The sequence below is a fragment of the Macrotis lagotis genome, chromosome 2, assembly GCF_037893015.1.
Source record: "Macrotis lagotis isolate mMagLag1 chromosome 2, bilby.v1.9.chrom.fasta, whole genome shotgun sequence".
In the NCBI taxonomy this organism is placed as follows: domain Eukaryota; kingdom Metazoa; phylum Chordata; class Mammalia; order Peramelemorphia; family Peramelidae; genus Macrotis; species Macrotis lagotis.
The window spans coordinates 57,524,956-57,539,639 of record NC_133659.1 but is presented as its reverse complement, the minus strand read 5'-3'; the positions used below and the strand labels follow the sequence as shown (position 1 = coordinate 57,539,639).

Below are 14,684 nucleotides of genomic sequence, written 5' to 3'. Positions count from 1 at the left end.
GTGTTTTACAGTTAATAATCTCATTCTCATAACTTTGGAAGGTAGGTGTTATTATTATCTCTATTTTACAGATGAGGAAACTGAGGCAAATATAGGTGAAGTGATGCCCAGGGCTACAATCCTATGAGGGAGGAACCATTTTATAAATGAAATACCTGGGACTAAGAGGGAATAAGTTAAACCCAAGGTCACCTAGCTTCTAAGGTGGTAAGATTTGAACCCAGGTCTTCCTGACACCAAATTCAATATGCTAGCTACTAGGGCATGTGGCCTCTTGGTAATCATTTCCCCAAGGTGGGAGACTTCTTTAGATTGCTCTCTAGGAAGAATAATGGCTCTGAGGCTTCTCCTTCTAAATTAACTTCATGTACATGGATCATTCTTGGTCCTGATCAATCCAGAGCTTTGGGGACATATTTACAATAGGTTTAAATGTAGATCTTAGTAGTATTAAATTTACACAGTCCTAAGGAAGGGCAACTTAATAGATAAACAGTCTATTAGAATTTAGAAATATGGTGCTTTTGTGGTGTATATATGTGTGTCTCTGTGTGTGTGTGTGTGTGTGTGTGTGTGTGTGTGTGTGTATGTGTGTCTTTGTGTATGTGTTATCCTCAGTCAGTGTGTGGGGGGAAAAAACCTGCGATCTCTTTTGATTGAAGAGACCCAAGGCCTCAATTGGTTCTGAGAAACCTTGGATAAGTCACTTAAACTCTCCGGACTCTTTCTCATCTGCCAAATGAGTGGTTTAGCCTAGAGTATCTCTCCAATTCTCTTCCATCTCTGGTCTTTTATGGATTCCTGCATAGATTTGGCTCAGTGGATAGAGCACTGGCCTTGGAGTCAGGAGGACAGGAGTTCAATTCCAGCCTCAGACACTTGACACTTCCTAGCTGTGAGACCTTGGGCAAGTCACTTAACCCTGACTGCCTCGCATCCAGGGCCACCTCCAGTTGTTCTGATTCGTATCTGGCCACTGGACCCAGATGGCTTTGGAGGCTGTTGATTTAGCACAGCACCCCCCCATTCAAATTCAAACTCATGTGCTTGTCATGGCATCATCTCCCTGATGTCCTGGTCATCTTTGAAAATGAATGACAAATATTATTTTTATTATCCCTGCTAGGAGTCTCACAAATGCATTTTTATGGCTGGAAGCATAAGTTTAATATTGTGCAAAGTAATTTCCCCCATGTCACTAAGGTCACTGGAAGGTGACTTTACTTGTTATTTGCACGTTTTCACCCCCCAAAGGAAGCATCGATAGAAGTTTTCAGTTTTCTAGGAATCTAGAGGACAGAAGGGGAATAGCTCATATGCTTTCCTTTCTATAGCTTCCATTTGGTGACAGCCTGCTTTCATTGTGCTCCTGGATAAATCCCAATCTTGCCTAGAAACCAATGACAGGGGTAGATTTTTTAAAAAAGGAAATTGCTACAGTGAAGTCCAGTTTCTCTAAATACATAGTTATATCAAGTCTTGGCAGCCTTCTACCTGCAAAGAGAGAGCTTGTTATCACTTTGCAAGTCCGACATTGCTATTCCAATAGAGGTTACTAATTTTTTTTTCTCCCTTTCAAGTACTTCTCTTGCACTTTAGGGAAGAATAAAGTTCATGTAATAGTTATGATTTGTCTAAAGTAGAAGTGAACTATGTTTTTCTTTTTAATTGCTTTGTTAAATTTAATTTAAATAAACAGTAAAAATCAGTATTTCCAAAGAAGGAAAAAGCTTTGGAAAACCAAAATACCCAGTTACAACTTGATATCTTTATCAGTAATGCTGATTATTCATTACAACTCTAATCATAATTAGTGATTTATTTAGACTGTTTCAAACTTGGAGTAACATTCTTTGCATCCTAGGTACAATGGCTTTGAGACTTTAAATCAGTTTGGGGATCAAAAACAATTCCTTTTTGGAGCCGTCTAGCTTCTATGTGATGCAAGAAAAGATGTTTCATTTACTCTGCTCTGTTTATCAGAACTAATTAATGAGATGACCTCTGTTTTTCAGTTTAGTACTTCTTATCAACCAGAAGGAACTTTTCCTATAGCTTTTTTTTTCCCTTTGGTTTTTGCAAGGCAATGGGGTTAAGTGACTTGCCCAAGGTCACACAGCTAGGTAACTATTAGGTGTCTGAGGTCAGATTTGAATTCTGGTCCTTCTGACTCTAGGGTCAGTACTAGCTTTCTTTCACAAATGATAAAAGGAGAAAATGAAAAGAACATGCACTCCAGGGAAGATACTAGCTTTCTTCCACAAATGATAAACGGAGAAAGTGAAAAGAACATGCTCTTTATAGATAAGGGTGTATAATAATTATGTATATTTATTCATGCCTAACTTCCCTATTATATCATATCAATCTCTATCATCTATATATATTTGTACATCTATCATATCTGTCTACTGATCTATCAATCTATCTAGCATTTCTCTTACACAAAATATCAGTGGTTCTTAACCTTTTCATGCAATGGATCTCTTTGAAAATCCTATGACATCTATGGATCCCTTCTCAAATTGATATTTTTAAAATGTTTAATAGTACAAATATAAATAAAAATATATAGAATTACAAAGGAAGACAATTATATTGAAATAAAGTGAATGAACAAAATAATGATAAAACTTTCGATATATATGTATAGATGTGTATATATATTTGCATTTTTGTTTCTTTCAACTTCAGTATTGCCTTAAACTGATGTTTTTCTTCAGGAGAATACTCCCTTAAAAAGAATAAGATTTTCTCACTCCTGAATTAATGATTCAAAATATATAAACATTTTTCATTGATTCATCCTTAAAATGTTTGGTACATTGAGAAGAGTTCCATACATTTTGGGGGTAAATCAATAACAATGCTTCTTTACAACTTTTGGTGATATTAATTCAGGAATGAGGATGTCTTATTCTTTTTAAGGGAGTACTGCCTTCAAGGAAAATAAAATCAGTTGAAGACAATACTGAAATTGAAAGCAACTTCATTTATTTTGAGAAAGAAACTTATAGAGGCAGGTATAGTGAAAAGAACACTGGATTTTGAAAGAGAAAATATGGGTTCGTGTCTCTACCCCTTCTTGCTCTGTTACTAACAGGTAATTCACTTACATACTCTGTTTCCATTTTGTCATCTGTAAAAATGAGGGGATCTAGGAAAGGACTATATAAATCTTTGCTTAATGCTTCTCTAGCCTCCTTGAATGTGCCAAATACTCCATTTATACTAGTTGAATGAATAAGTGATCAAATGAAATATTAGGCAGTCTTTTAAATATGATTTAGTAGTTCATTCATACTTTTCCATGATATCTTATTATTATGACTATTTGTTAAATTATTCTAATTCTGTTAGTTTCTCCCAGTCACACTTCACTTTTTTTTTTACTATCTCTCATTACTAAGACTATTTATTCTTTTCCTTTCAGGTTCTCTCAGTCACACTAATTCAACATCTATGAGCCCATCACCAGCCCTGACCACAGGAAAATCCACGGATAGTCACTCCAATTATATTGAGGCCCCAGTCAGTGTTCCAAGGACACTTGCTTCCCCACTGAATGCCATTGGATCTCCTTTGAATGCTCTGGGCTCTTCATATCGAGTCATCACATCAGCCATAGGACCTCACTCCTTATCCCTGGCTAACTCTCCAGTTGTCAACATGGTTGGTCCAGCCAATTCTCAGGTAGGTGTTGAGTTCTTGCTGTAGCCTTCCTCACTGTTTTTTATGATTCCCACTAGCTTACTTCAACACTGGGAATTCTATAAGGATGGTAGCAGTCCCTTCAGATTTGAGAGACTATTCAATTTAGGGTTTTTTTTTTTTTTTGCAAGGGAATGGGGTTAAGTGGCTTGCCCAAGGCCACACAACTAGATAATTATTAAGTGTCTGAGACTGGATTTGAACCCAGGTACTCCTGACTCCAGGGCCGGTGCTTTATCACCTAGCTGCCCCATGAGACTATTCAATTTAAAAGGTTATTGCTGAAAAAGAGCTCTGAAAAAACTAAACCCTACACCCAATAGGAGATGAGCTGCTTGATTTCATCTGCATAGTCTTCTTCAAACACCCTTCATCTCATTCCCAGCATCCCAGTGTTGTTGGTGAATGCAGCACCTTTTAGCTTCTCTGCCACTAGCACCAGTCCTAGAATAGCATGCCCTAAATGTTTCCATATTTCCTCCTAACACACTTAAACACCAACACTCCTAACATTTAAACAAAAAAAAGTTAGTTTTACTCCTATTCAAGATACTTTCCAAACATTTCAGAGAAAAAGTAAACTAAAATAAATTATAGAGCACACAATTGTTATTTCAGGGCATATACATTTCTTAAGTTCCAATTTAGATTAACTGATTGACTTAAACTGCCTTGTCCAACCAGTTCTCACATTCATGTCTCTCATGTCTTGGTCCTCATATATAATTCACTCCCACTTTGCTTAAACCTGGCAATTTACCCTAAATCTAACTTTTTTTAATCCCTGATTTCCCTTCTTATTAAAGGATTTTCCATCAAATTTCAACCTAACACTTATTTGATGCTATTAAATACCAACCACTAGATATTTAAGTGAAAGAATTATTCTTTGCCCTCAAGGATATTAATTCTGATATAATGGATAAGAAAGAAGAAACTTATTCATGTAAGTTTAACTTTTTAAGCTATCTTTTCCAGGAATATGTTTAAGAGATCTTCAGAAGTTTAAGAGATTCCTTCAATGATGCAAATCACAACTTATCTAGATTTGACCATCCTGTAGGACCCTTGTCCATAGTCTTTCAAAAGTGTGCCACAGAAAGATCCACCCAAACTGCAGAAGACCTCCCAATATCAAAATGATAGCAGAGGTACATTCTGGCTATTTGTCATCTCTCATTTTTGTCATGGGACTAGCTAATTTTCCTTTCCTGTCATATAATTTTGTAATAATAATAATATTATAATATAATCTTCATATATTAAGAGATATCAGTATCTTCCCTTTATTTTGTTATAGCCCTTAGTAGTCTTACCAAATAAATATAGCCACTTGCTGCATTGATGCCTGTTCCCAGAGCCTAGTGATATCAAGAATCAAAGTTCTTGAGAAACAATGAAAAATAGGGTCCAGGGTCACACTGACTTTGCCTTAGCTCTTTGTGAATAGCTGATTTATCCACAAGGACCAAGGAAAGTAACTACACCCATGACCTTGGGAAAAATGTGAAATCCTCCTTTAATGGTTAGAGACTTCAGAACTGAGATGTGTACCAGATATCTTACTTAAAAACAACTCCATCTGATTTTATTGAAAGTCACATTACATAGAGGTGGCTAGGTGGCGCAGTGGATAGAGCACCAGCCCTGGAGTCAGGAGTACCTGAGTTCAAATCTGACCTCAGACACTTAATAATTACCTAGCTGTGTGGTCTTGGGCAAGCCACTTAACCCCATTGCCTTGTGGAAACCTAAAAAAAAAAATTCAGATTACAGTCATATAAAGTTGTCATATTTTATATCAGATAGACTTTGAGAATCAAGCTTCCAAATCTCATGATTTCCCTTCCAGGACAAGATTTCATTACTTTTATATTTTCTTCTATAGTCAAATACCATGTGGTAATGCTCACAAGTTTGTAATACCACATGCACAGTAATTTATAGTAATGCTCATATAAAATAATCTCACATATATATGTACATAATAGGTATTGCAAATATTATTACCATTTTTACAGATGAAAAAATTAAGTTCAGAGGTAAATTTCTTTTTTTTTTAAATTTTTTTGCAAGGCAAATGGGGTTAAGTGGTTTGCCCGTGGCCACACAGCTAGGTAATTATTAAGTATCTGAGACCGGATTTGAACCCAGATATTCCTGACTCCAAGGCCGGTGCTTTATCCACTACACCACCTAGCTGCCCTTCAGAGGTGAATTTCTAAGGTAATAAGATGCAGTGAAGATGCCCAAGTATACTCAACTAGTAAGTACCATAATTGGGACCTGAACTTGGACATTATGTTAGGTATAGTGGATACAGATTCAAAAATAAAATGATCCTCTCCTCAAAGAATTTATATCATTTGAGGGTAACAATGTATATATATATATATATATATATATATGACATACATATATGTATATATAGACATATACATATACATATATATACCCATATGCCTATATATACATATATCTATAGCAATCCCTATGTATTTCTATTCATGAATATATAATATATATATATATATATTTTCATACATACAAGCATGAGTGTTGATATAGGCATAACCAACTCAATAGAATTGTTATGATCAAAGAACTTTATTTATTGACCACATTATATAAATTAAACCAATTGTTTGCCAAGTCTTGCTTACTTGCTTATAGATTCAGAATTTAAGCTCAGAGCAGTGTCTGCAACGTTCACTTTGAATTTTCTTGTAGGAAATCACTCCAAGAAAGGTGACTTGAAGAGAAGTCATACTAATTAATATTTATGATAATTTTTTTAATGTTGGATGCTCCATGGTTTCAAATATAAATAAGTCTAGTTATACAGAACTTCATAGAGCAAAAAAAATTAAATTCATACCTATTACCACTATTGTCCCATTTGCCATATTTCTGTCTCATGTTATCAGTTTATTCATACTCTCTATAAGGAATCCTCAGAAATGAATAATGTTGCCAAGACATTAGAGAATAGAAGTGGCTTCATTATCATTTATAGTGTCACTCTCTTGAAGAAATTTTATCTGTGGTGTATGAGAGATAGAATGGTCTCATAGAAAAGAAATTTGTCTCTCCCTACTCAACTCATTCTTAGTACACCTACTAAAGTAATTTTCTTAAAATTCAAGTATGGCTACATTATTTCTCTACTCAAATAACTTCAAGGCTCCCATTCATTCAATATGAACACCCTTGTTTAGCATGTTTAGCCCTTTAAAATCTAATAGTAAGTGTTGAGGATACAGAGAGAGGCAAAATATTGTCTTTGCTTTCAAGGAGCTCACTGCTTCGAAAAGCCAGAAAGCCTCATAATCCTCTAAAGAGGATAGCATTCAAGCAACTATATCCCATCAATACAGATAAGAATAAATCGGAGTTAGTTTCGGAGGGAAAACACAAAGATTAAGTCAAACTGGAAAAAAAGTTTCTTATGGAGAATGGAACTTCAGATGAGCCTTGAAGAAAGCCAGGAAGCTGGGAGATAGAGATGAGGAGGGAGCTTCTAGGGCCTTCCCTACCCCCTCTCAAAGTCCTGTATTTATTTTGTACATACATATATGTTCACATTCAAACGTACATGCAATATTTCTGTGTATACACAAACACAAATATGCACACATGCCTACTCTTGCATACACACATGAACTATATATTTATATATAGGTGCATATGTATGCATGTTTGTATATATGCATCTGTACACATGTTCATGAGCATAATAACATGGATCCTGGACCTATACTTTGATAAACTCCCAATTCCTGGCATCTTTATTTCATCTTATAGATTTAAAAAGTTTCTAAAACTATGAAAAGTTAAGTAACAACCTGAGGAGTCTGATATATAACTACTATGTGTCAGAAATGGGAAATACTCACACCAATGAGGTCATCTAAGTATCAAAGTAACCATATATATTACCATGTTACTTCAAAGTTACAAACTATTTTCTATATGTGATTTCATTTAATTCTCACCTCCACCCAAGGACATAGATAGAAGGATTATCATCCCATTTTACAGATGAATAAACTGAGGTGCAGAGAAATGAAACAACTTGCTCAGGGTCACTTGAGCTGACTCTTAACTTTTTGCCTTTTATGCAATTTTGGTTCAGCCTCAGACATTAAACATGTTTTACTGGGTTTCTCTGAGTAAAAAGGGAACTGTAGAAATAAGAGTTGGATGAGGGTATATTGACAGCCCAGAGCTATCCCAGAAGCACATGGTTCCTCTTACAGGCTTTGGGGGCTGGGGGGGGGGCATGCTTGAGGCCTTTCCCTCAGCACTTAGGCTGTACCCCAAAGCAGCCAGTGTGACTGCTGAGGCAGATCTGAGCTATTGTGACAAACCCACAGCTCCAAATAGTAGGCTTCAGTTGGTCTTCCTCTAATGGAACCAGACAGCCAGGTGCTGGGGGACTTAGAAACCAGGCAGCTAATGGATTTGGGCTCAAGTGATTGTCTCAAAGCTCATTCATCATTGCTCTTAACACACAGAAATCTCACTGCTAATACTGGAGGGTATAGCACTGCCCCCACCCTGTGCCAAATCCCTAATCTAGACTGTTTATGACCAATGCAGACAGAGGAGAGTTGTTTTGTGCTTTGAAAAGCCAGAAACCCTCATAACCCTCAAAAAAGCTTGAGCCTTTAGGAATATTTTCCCAATAAGTATCATGCTTTGGATGGGGATCTTCTGGGGAGTCAATCCAATCTATTACTTGTCATGTGATCTTGGGGAAATTATTTTATTGAGCTTTCGTTACCTTAATTTTTAAATGAAGGTTGAGAAATTGCATGATGAAGCTGATGAGGCTCTTATCATACAGTCAAGAAGACCTGGATTCAAATCCTTCCTCAGACACTCACTAGCTATTTGAATTTAACCCTGTTTATCTCAGTTTTCTCATCTGTAAACTGCAGGGATGCATCTTATGACCTCTTAAGTTTCTTATATCTCTAAATCAATAAATTCTATGACTTCATGATCCCTTTAAGTCCTTTCCAATTCTTATATTTTTTAGATGAGTTTCTCCATCTTGGAGATCTTTAAGTAGAGGTTGGACTGGTTACTGGTTACACTTGCCAGATATGTTCTAACCCTAAGCCTGGCTACCGTGTTCTTTTCCAACCCAGACCTCCAGTTCTCTGATTTTCTGACTGCCTGGGTATAGAAAAGTTAGAGATTAGCTATTCTTCCTGGGAACTAGTATTCACCAACTGTGGTTTTATTTTTTTTATTTTTTATTTAAGGCAATGGGGTTAAGTAACTTGCCCAAGGCCACACAGCTAGGTAATTATTAAGTGTCTGAGGCCAGATTTGAACCCAGGTACTCCTGACTGCAGGGCTGGTGCTCTATTCACTGTGTCACTTAGCTGTCCCACCAACTGTGTTTATTAAGTGCCTATTATGTTCCTGAAAATTTTAGGCATGGGGTGGGGGAAGGGAAGTGATTTTAAGTCTATCAGGATCAAGAGAATTTTTCTTCTCTTTAGGTCTAAAAGTGTTATTCCTCGTTCAATCTTATCTTTTCCTATGATTTTTCTTGATATTTTAGATCTTTGATTCTTCTAAATGAATTTTGTTATTATTTTTTCTACAAAGTATATATTTATTAGTTTGATATAGCATTAAATCTTCAAATTAACTTTGGTAGTATTGCCATATTTATTATGTTGGCATATTTGTTATATTATAATATATAATATCACATAAAATATATATTAGCACATCCCTGCTATGAACACTGAATGTTTTTTCCAGTTTTTAAATGTTTTTATTTTGTAATTGAATCTATACAAGTACTGAGCATGCTTTGGTAGCTTGACTTCCAAGTATTCTATGCATTTTATAGTTAATCCAAATGAGATTACTCTTTCCATTACTGACACTTTTGGGGGTGGGGGGGTATGAAAGAAAACAATTATTTATTAAGCATGTATCAGACCCTTTGCTAAGAATTTTGCAAATGTTACCTCATTTAATCCATACAACAACCATGCTAGGGAAGTCTACCTCTGAGATAGACATAGGTTAAGTGACTTATCCAGGTTTACACAGTTAGAAAATGTCCCAGTCTGGATTTAAGCTCAGTCCTTCCTGACTCCAGATCCTATACACTATACACTATACTACCTAGATTTTGATGCAATTGATTTTTCTGGGTTTATTTGTAAGCTTCAAAATTGCTGAAATTAATGTCTCAGTTTTTTTGCTGATTCCCTAGGATTTTCTAAATAAACAATCATGTCATTACTAAATAAGAATTTTTTGTTTCCTCTTTGCCTATTTTTGACCTTTAAATTTCTCTTTCTTATCTTTCTGGTATTGCTCCCATTTCTATGACTATTTAGCAGAGAAAGTCAGCATCCTCTACTTATTGGAAAAGTTTTAAGCCTCTTGCAAATGATGCTTTGACATAAGTGAGTAATATACTTAAATTTTGTCCCCGTATTTTTTAAAGTTAATGAGAGGATTTAGAATATTTGGATGAAATATTTAGAATACCGTGACTTATTATGTTAATTGTTTCCTAATCTGGAATCAGCCTTCTATCCCTGGTATAAATTCAAATTGGTCAAAATGAAAAATTTTTGGATAAATTGCTATAAGTTTTTGTTCAGGATTTTATTTAAAATTTTTTTGAAGTAATTTTTACAATTTTATTTATCCTTTCCAGGTTTAGGTATTAGTATTTAGGGATTAGGGATTAGGAATTTTATCATAAAAGGAGTTTGGTAAAATGCTTTTTTTAATCAGTTTAGGAGAACAAGTTATGCAATTAGGTAAAAAATGTCCTTTGAATGTTTGATAATGCTATACTAAAAATCCATCAGGACCAGGAAAATTCCCTTTGTCCTTCCTCCCCTTTAGTAGTTTTCTTTTTTTTTAGGTTTTTTGCAAGGCAAATGGGGTTAAGTGGCTTGCCCAGGGCCACACAGCTAGGTAATTATTAAGTGTCTGAGACCAGATTTGAACCCAGGTACTCCTGACTCCAGGGCTGGTGCTTTATCCACTGTGCCACCTAGCCACCACCCCACCTCCTTAGTAGTTTCTTTACAGCTTGTCTATTTTCTTTTCTGAGATGGGAATACTTAAGATCTCTATTTGGAGTTCTGATGTTATACAGATTTTTTTTTATTTCAGTTTTTTTTAGCATGGCAATGGGGTTAAGTGGCTTGCCGAAGGCCACTATACAGTTGTTTTTCAGATTTTTCAGTTGAGTCTGAGTCTTTGTGACTCATACTAGAACATTTTGCCATTTCCTTCTCCAGCTCATTTTGCAGATGAGAAAGCTTATGTAGAGTTTAGTGACTTGCCCAGGGTCACACAACTAGTCAATGTCTGAGGGCAGATTTGAACTCATGAAGATGAGTCTTCTGATTTCAAGTTTATTACACCATCCACTGTGTCACCTGTAAGTGAGTTTGGGCATTTTATGTTTTTGAAAGCTCTATGTATTTATTTTGTGTTTTTCTGTTGTGCAAGTTCATAACAGTTTCTTATTTTTTTTCCTGGTTTGGCTGTGATTTGCTTTTTTCATTTTTTGTTTTGTTGATTTGATTTACAGCCCTCTCAAATACAAATAGCATTGGAGGATTAAGCTACAACATGGCCTGATCCAAGACTAGAACTACTTATTTGAATATGATCAGTGACTATGATGAGTTTTCTCAGTGATTTCTCTTTTTTTTGCAAGCCAATGGGGTTAAACGACAGATTACTCATAATTTATCATTCCTAGAGAAGAAGTGCCAACTGACAGGACCTGCAATAGAGTCTAGGATGAACTCTTGAGTTGGCTGGTCTGCCTTACCTCTAATCTCTTTCAATCTGGTGCTCTTTATATTACCTTCTGACTTTACTGTTCCATATTCTACCTCAACCTGCCTCCAATACTTTTTTCCTATTCCTGTCTTCTTTTCCTCTTATCAAAACTTCCCTTCACTTTTAGTCCTTCTGGCCCCTGATCTCTACAAATGGAAAAATGGATAATATGAAGTTAATGATTAACCTTCTACTTAAAGATATTTTAAATGAGATTTACTATGAAATGTCTCAATCTGAAGAAGTAGATACAAATTGTGAGAAAGTCCAATGTCCCAGGAAGAGATCTATGGTGGTAGGCAGGACTTTCTGACCTCTCTCAAGCCATGCCACATAGGTGACTGCCTCTTTGTTCTAGGTGGAGAGCTATTCCTGGCCCTGGTATTTTCCCATTTGTCCCAAGTGACCTTCTGCTCCTTGCTCCTCTTCTGTTTCTGAGAGTCATTTGCCATAGTGCCCAAGTCATTGCTAGTCTGAGAATTGGCAGTTGTAACAGGGATATGATAGAGCACTCCAGAATGTGTATCTCAGGACTCCTGAAGTCAATCTGAAAAAGGTATTAAGTTTCCAGAGCTCCAGATGCCCAGGGACCTGAGACATGTTAAGTGCCAGATGGACTTACAAAGAGAGAAACATCTTGTGTAGTTTTGAAGAGGAACCGTGTACTCAAGGGAAGTGAGAAACATGGAAAGCAAAGTAAGGGGCTGAGAAATCTTAGTGGCATATTAGCCAGCCCTTCTTACCCTCTTCTCCCACTATCACTACTTTTCTTCTATCTCCATGTCTTTACTCTCACTCATTACTTACTTCCCATGTCTGGAATGAGCTTCTCTGATACTTCTGTCTGGTGTAGTCCTCTCTTTTCTTCGAAGCTCATTTCATATACCACCTTCTTCCTGAAGTCTCCTGATTCCCCTGACCTGCAAAATTACTCTTAACACTTTGTCTGAATCTTTCCTTGCCATTTTGCTCGCTTTTCTATCATGGATACTTATGCAAATTTCTCCCTTCAAACCCTAATTTAGATTAAAATCTGTTTGACAACAGGGTCTTTGCCTTTTATGGTTTTACATCTTCAGGATTTAGCACAGTGACTTAGTACAGGACTACTAGTACCGAATAATAGTCATCAAGCCTTTATTAAGTGCCAGAAAGTTTGAAGCCCCGCTATCATAAAGAAAGGCAAGAAATAGTCTCTGCTCTTCAAGGAACTCAGTCTAATAGGGAAAACAGCATGTAAACTAGGATAAGCAAGTTAAATACAAGAGATAATCAATAGAGGGAAGGATCTAGAATTAAGAGAGTTTGGAGGGTGGCTAGGTGGCACAGTACATAGAGCACCGGCCCTGGAGTCAGGAGGACCCGAGTTCAAATCTGACCTCAGACACTTAATAATTACCTAGCTGTGAGGCCTTGGGCAAGCCACTTAACCCCATTGCCTTGCAAAAAAACAAAAGAGTTTGGAAAAGGCTTCCTGGAGGAGGTGGTATTTAGCTGGGACTTCAAAGAAGCCAGATAACCCAGGAGATGAAGATGAGGAGAATGAATATTCCACGTATTGGAGATAACCAGAGAAAATGGACCTAGTTCTTTAAAAATGGAAGAGTTTATTTATGAAACAGCAAAGAGATCAGTGTCACAAGATTGTAGTGTGTGTGTGTGTGTGTGTGTGTCTGTGTGTAAGATTTAAGAAGATTGGAAACATTGGTTGAGGCAAATCATAAAGGTCTTTGAATGCTAAGCAGATTTTATATATGATCTTGAAGGTCACATGGAATCACTAAAGTTTATTTAGTTGGAGGGTGACATAGTCAGATCTAAACTTTAGATAGATCACTTTGACAATCAAATGAAGGAATTAGTGGAGTGCAGAGAAACTTGGAGCAGAGAGAACAAGCAACAGCCTAGTCCAATAGTCCATTGGGTCTTGTCCCAATGGGAGGTAATTGTGTCAGGGAAGAGAAGAGGACATATTCTAAGAACTCTCAACAATTCTAGGAGGTAAATTCTATTATCACCTCCATTTTACAGATGAGGAAACTGAGGCATGCAAAGGTTGATTTTCTCAATGTGATATAACTAGTAAATATCTGAGGTCAAATTTGAATTCTCTGACACCAGGTCCAGTGCTCTACCCATTGTATCAACTGGCTACCTCCAAGGTGATAAATGTTGGGTGGATATTGGATAGTGGATAAACAGACAGATGGACTCACAAAACAAAGAGTGCAGGAATTATAGAAGTAAAATTTCATAAGGAAGAGGAAATAGCTATTGTTGCTCTCCATATAGATATACATAAATACAGTTACATATGGATAAATATGCAAATATAACTAGTGAGGAAAATTTATAAGTAATGGAGAAACCATACCAATGTACAGTGATTCTTGACCATCTTATCATGGAGCTGGGAATATTAGACAGCGGAAAGATGTAAGGAATTAAATTCAATAAGAAAGGAGAAATGAGTGATGGTCTGTGGTCAGAAAGAAAGTAGGCTGTAAAGTCACAATACTTCTTAAATAAGAGCTATGCTACTGCTGGGATGGGGAGGTGGGGATGGTGCAGGAAACAAAATGGATCCTTTTTTTTGAAAGACTACACCCTATCTTAGGGTGGTCTACAATGGGAGTGAGGTCTATAATTGAAGTTCACGACTCCAGAGGACCAGGGTCAGAGTACAATAGAGAGAGATTGAAGTCATCCTTGTTCTGTATTCGGTCTAGATATACCAAGTATACACACATGTATATATCTACATCTATCTATTTATCATCTGTATCTATATCTCTATCTCTCTATCTATATGCATCTCTCTCTCTCTCTCTCTCTCTCTATATATATATATATATATGTATATGTATACACATACATCTTTTATGTGTGTGTATGTATGAACAATCCAGGTCATAAAATTGAGGATCTTCTTGGCAGAATCAACTGTTATGATCACAGTATTTCTACTTATCCATAGGACTTATACCAACATTATATTTGCATCTTCCTTCCTCCCCCATTTGATTATAAGAACCTTGAGAACAAGATATCCATTACATTATATATATATATATGTATATATATATATATATATATATATACATTATATAATCATAAGATTTTTC

General features: G+C 36.2%; 1 protein-coding gene across 1 annotated transcript in view; it reads left to right on the top strand.

Moving 5' to 3' along the window:
• RXRG (retinoid X receptor gamma) overlaps window positions 1-14,684 on the top strand; it is a 53,578-nt gene that overhangs the window by 2,337 nt on the left and 36,557 nt on the right. Inside the window, exon 2 of the mRNA XM_074221878.1 lies at window positions 3,434-3,693. Within this exon, the coding sequence (XP_074077979.1) occupies window positions 3,434-3,693 (260 nt within the window). The remainder of the gene's footprint in view (window positions 1-3,433; window positions 3,694-14,684) is intronic.